Source organism: Hemicordylus capensis, chromosome 2 (assembly GCF_027244095.1).
Source record: "Hemicordylus capensis ecotype Gifberg chromosome 2, rHemCap1.1.pri, whole genome shotgun sequence".
Classification (NCBI taxonomy): domain Eukaryota; kingdom Metazoa; phylum Chordata; class Lepidosauria; order Squamata; family Cordylidae; genus Hemicordylus; species Hemicordylus capensis.
In genome coordinates, this window is record NC_069658.1 from 157033890 (window position 1) to 157037274 (window position 3385).

Sequence of the window (3385 nt, forward strand, 5' to 3'; positions counted from 1 at the left end):
GTATTTCCAGAACTCTGAGGGGCCTTTCCTACCAACTAAAAACCGTGCGATGAACAAGACTTGGTTCAGGAAGAGATTGGGAGGTGGCTGTGGTGCGGAGGTGGATCGCCCATGGATGCTCTATTCCCCTTCTAAGAGGTCGGCATTTTGCTTCTGCTGTCTTCTCTTTTCCCGATCAGAGCATCAGTCCACATTGGAGCAGGAAAGTGGATTCAAAAACTGGAAAAAACCTGAAAGGATTCCTGTTCATGAGAATGCTAAAAATCATCTGGAGTGCTTCGCACAGTGGATAGAAATGGAGAGAAATATAGCTGGAAACAGAGGACTCATTGATGCGGAACTTCGGTCACAGATTGAGAAGGAGAAGCAGAGGTGGCGCGAAATCTTGACAAGAATCCTTAACTGCATCAAATACCTTGCAACTCAGAACCTGCCTTTGCGAGGACATAGGGAGTCACTTCAGCTATATGACACCAATGTAGGAAATTTCCTTGGCTTAGTAAAACGAATGGCTACTTGTGACCCAGTCATGAAAGAGCACCTGACCCATGTGGAAAGTCATCCTGGATCCACCTCTTATCTCTCACCGGCAGTCCAGAATGAATTCATCCATCTGATGGCATCCACTGTTCGCAAGAGTATACTGGGAGGCATTCGCAAAGCAAAATACTATGGCCTCATGTTCGACTCGACTCCTGACCTGGCACACCGTGAGCAGATGTCACAAGTAGTTCGATATGTAGAAATTGATTATGAGAGTCATACAGTCCGTGTGAGAGAGTCCTTCCTTGGTTTTATCGAGCTAAGCCGGAAGGATGCTGAGAGCTTGACTAAAGACATTTTGGAAAAGTTAGAGAAGGACGGAATGGAGCTGCAAGATTGTCGGTCACAGTGCTATGACAATGCTGCTGTGATGGCTGGACACAGAAGTGGTGTTGCTCAACGGATACGTGAGAAAAACAAGCTGGCAGTGTTTGTGAATTGCGACAATCATTCACTCAACTTGGTGGGTGTACATGCAGCCAAAGAGGATGTGGAGATGGAGTCATTTTTTGGAACCATTGATTCCCTCTATGCTTTTTTTTCTCGCTCAACACAGCGCTGGCAAAGACTTAGAGACGCCGTGCCTGTGTCTCTTAAGTCGGAGTCTGAAACCAGGTGGAGTTCAAGGACGGAAGCAGTGAAGCCAGTCAACAACCACCTGGAGAGGATACTTGAAGTTCTTCTGGACATGAGAGACGATGCAGATGAGACCGTTGAAAGCAGAAGTGATGCAAAGCACCTGCGCAGCCACTTGTTGAGTTATGAATTTCTGACTCTACTGGGTTTTTGGAATAAGATCCTCGCTCGAATTGACAGTGTTCAAAAGAGGCTGCAGGATCCTAAAATGAACTTCCACAATGCTGCGCTGCATTTGAAAGCCCTCCAGGATTGTTTCCATGGTGAGAGAGAAGTGCTGGTCAGTGAGGCACTCGACGTAGGACATCGTCTCTGTGAAGAATGGGATGTCGACTTTGAAAGACGTCCGAGATGGAAAAAACGAATGCCTGGTGAGAAATCAAGAGACGCTGGGCTAACAGCTAGGGAGGAGATGGAAAGAGTCATGAAGGGAGCACTCGACCGTCTTAACACAGAACTGGGCGAGAGGTTCACTCGCCTGCATGACACTGATGCCAAGTTTGGGTTCCTTCTCGATATCGAGGGACTGTGCTACGGTGCTGACACAGAGAACCGAAAGAACAACTGTGAAAATTTCTGCACAATGTACAGCACTGATGTTGATGTGGCGCTATATGACGAGATTTTGGTCTGCAGAATGTTGCTAGCAGCACGGACTGACATGAGAGTAGCAAGACCGGAACAGCTTCTCGAATTTATAGTTCAGTATGGATATGACGCCACCTTCCCCAATTTGCGCATTGCTGTACAGATCATGCTGACCATTGCAATTTCCGTTGCCAGCTGTGAAAGATCATTCAGCAAGTTAAAGCTGATATTTTCCTGTCTCAGAACTTCCATGGGTCAAGACAGACTCTGTGATCTTGCTCTGCTGAGCATAGAGAGAGAGGAAACAGAAAAAACTAACTTTGATGGCATCATAGACGAATTCGCAACTATGAAAGCAAGGAGGGCCAAGTTATGATTTTTGGACATTTGCTGGATTTTTGGACATTTATCGCATTTTTTGGTTATTTATCGCATTTTTTGGTTATTTATCGCATTTTTGGTTATTTATCGCATTTTTGGTTATTTATCGCATTTTTGGTTATTTATCACATTTTTGGTTATTTATCGCATTTTGAAATTTTTGGTAATTTTTGTAATTTTTTTAATTTTTAAAATAAAAGTTTTCTTATACATGTGTGTCAGTCAGATGTATGCTGTGGGGGCGGGGGGGCGGCGGGGGGGCGCAATTTCAGTGCTTGCCCCGGGCGCCGTTTTCCCTAGTTACGCCTCTGGTGTCAGGATTGCGTTGAAGGAAGGAGTCCCCGTGTCGGGCTGAAACAAGAGCACATCCCAGCAACCAAGGTGGCTCTTGGGATGAATGGCAGTGGGCGGAGGTGGAGGGGTCTGCTCTGAGGGGCCTGTGGTGGTGGTTTTGCTTTCAACATGGTGGGGAAGAGAGTCCTCTGATTTCTCAGATCAACAGACATATGAACAGGAAGGGTGAGGTGTGGAAGAACTTCTATTACTACTACTATTGATATACCGCTTTTCGACACAAGTTTCCAAAGCAGTTTACGTGGAGTAAGAATAAAGGAATAAAGATGGCTCCCTGCCCCCAAAGGCTCACAGTCTACAGAGAAACCTAAGATTGACACCAGCCACCGCCACTGGAGGGTTACTGGGCAGGGGGTGGGCAGGGCCAACTGCTTCCCCGCACTGCCTCTGCTCAATAAAGAGAATCAGCCCTTTGAAAAGGTGGCTCTTTGCTTGGTTGGCAGGGGAGGCCTCCAAGTCCTGAAGCAAGTCCAGTCAGCTTTTAGTAAGAGGAGGGATAGTTAGTCGGGGGGAAGAGTTAGACAGGGAGGGAAATGGGGGAGAAGATGAGGAAAGACTTCTTCGCAATGTAAGTAGGATCTCATCACAGCTTTGCCTTTCTCCTTCTGTTCCTGGGCCAGGTCTGACTTGGGTCCCCTGCCCACCCAATTAGGACGGGCAACAGCTGTGAACACACCTATTGTGACCTGCTTCACAGATGTCCCAATTATAAGGGAGAATTTGAATCCACTCCTCATTTAGCAGTTGGATGAGCTCAGAGAAGAAGTCGGGAGATGAGTGTTTTTTAAAGTCTAAAACAGCAAGGGTTTGTTTTAAAGAAGTTATAAACTTAGATAGAAAACCTGCACCCTGTACTAACTAGCTCATGGGGAGGGAGGGAGGG

At 46.6% G+C, this 3385-nt stretch overlaps 1 protein-coding gene across 1 annotated transcript; it reads left to right on the plus strand.

Annotated features, from left to right (window-relative positions):
• The first annotated feature begins 295 nt into the window (after positions 1–295).
• On the plus strand, positions 296–2143 carry LOC128343694 (52 kDa repressor of the inhibitor of the protein kinase-like). Its single transcript, XM_053293128.1, has one exon. It carries the CDS (start codon positions 296–298, stop codon positions 2141–2143), a length of 1848 nt encoding a protein of 615 aa, XP_053149103.1.
• Positions 2144–3385: the final 1242 nt, after the last annotated feature.

Bases quoted from the DNA above. Each gene is read 5' to 3' on its own strand.
- LOC128343694 (XM_053293128.1), top strand. From the start codon at position 296: ATGGAGAGAAATATAGCTGGAAACAGAGGACTCATTGATGCGGAACTT.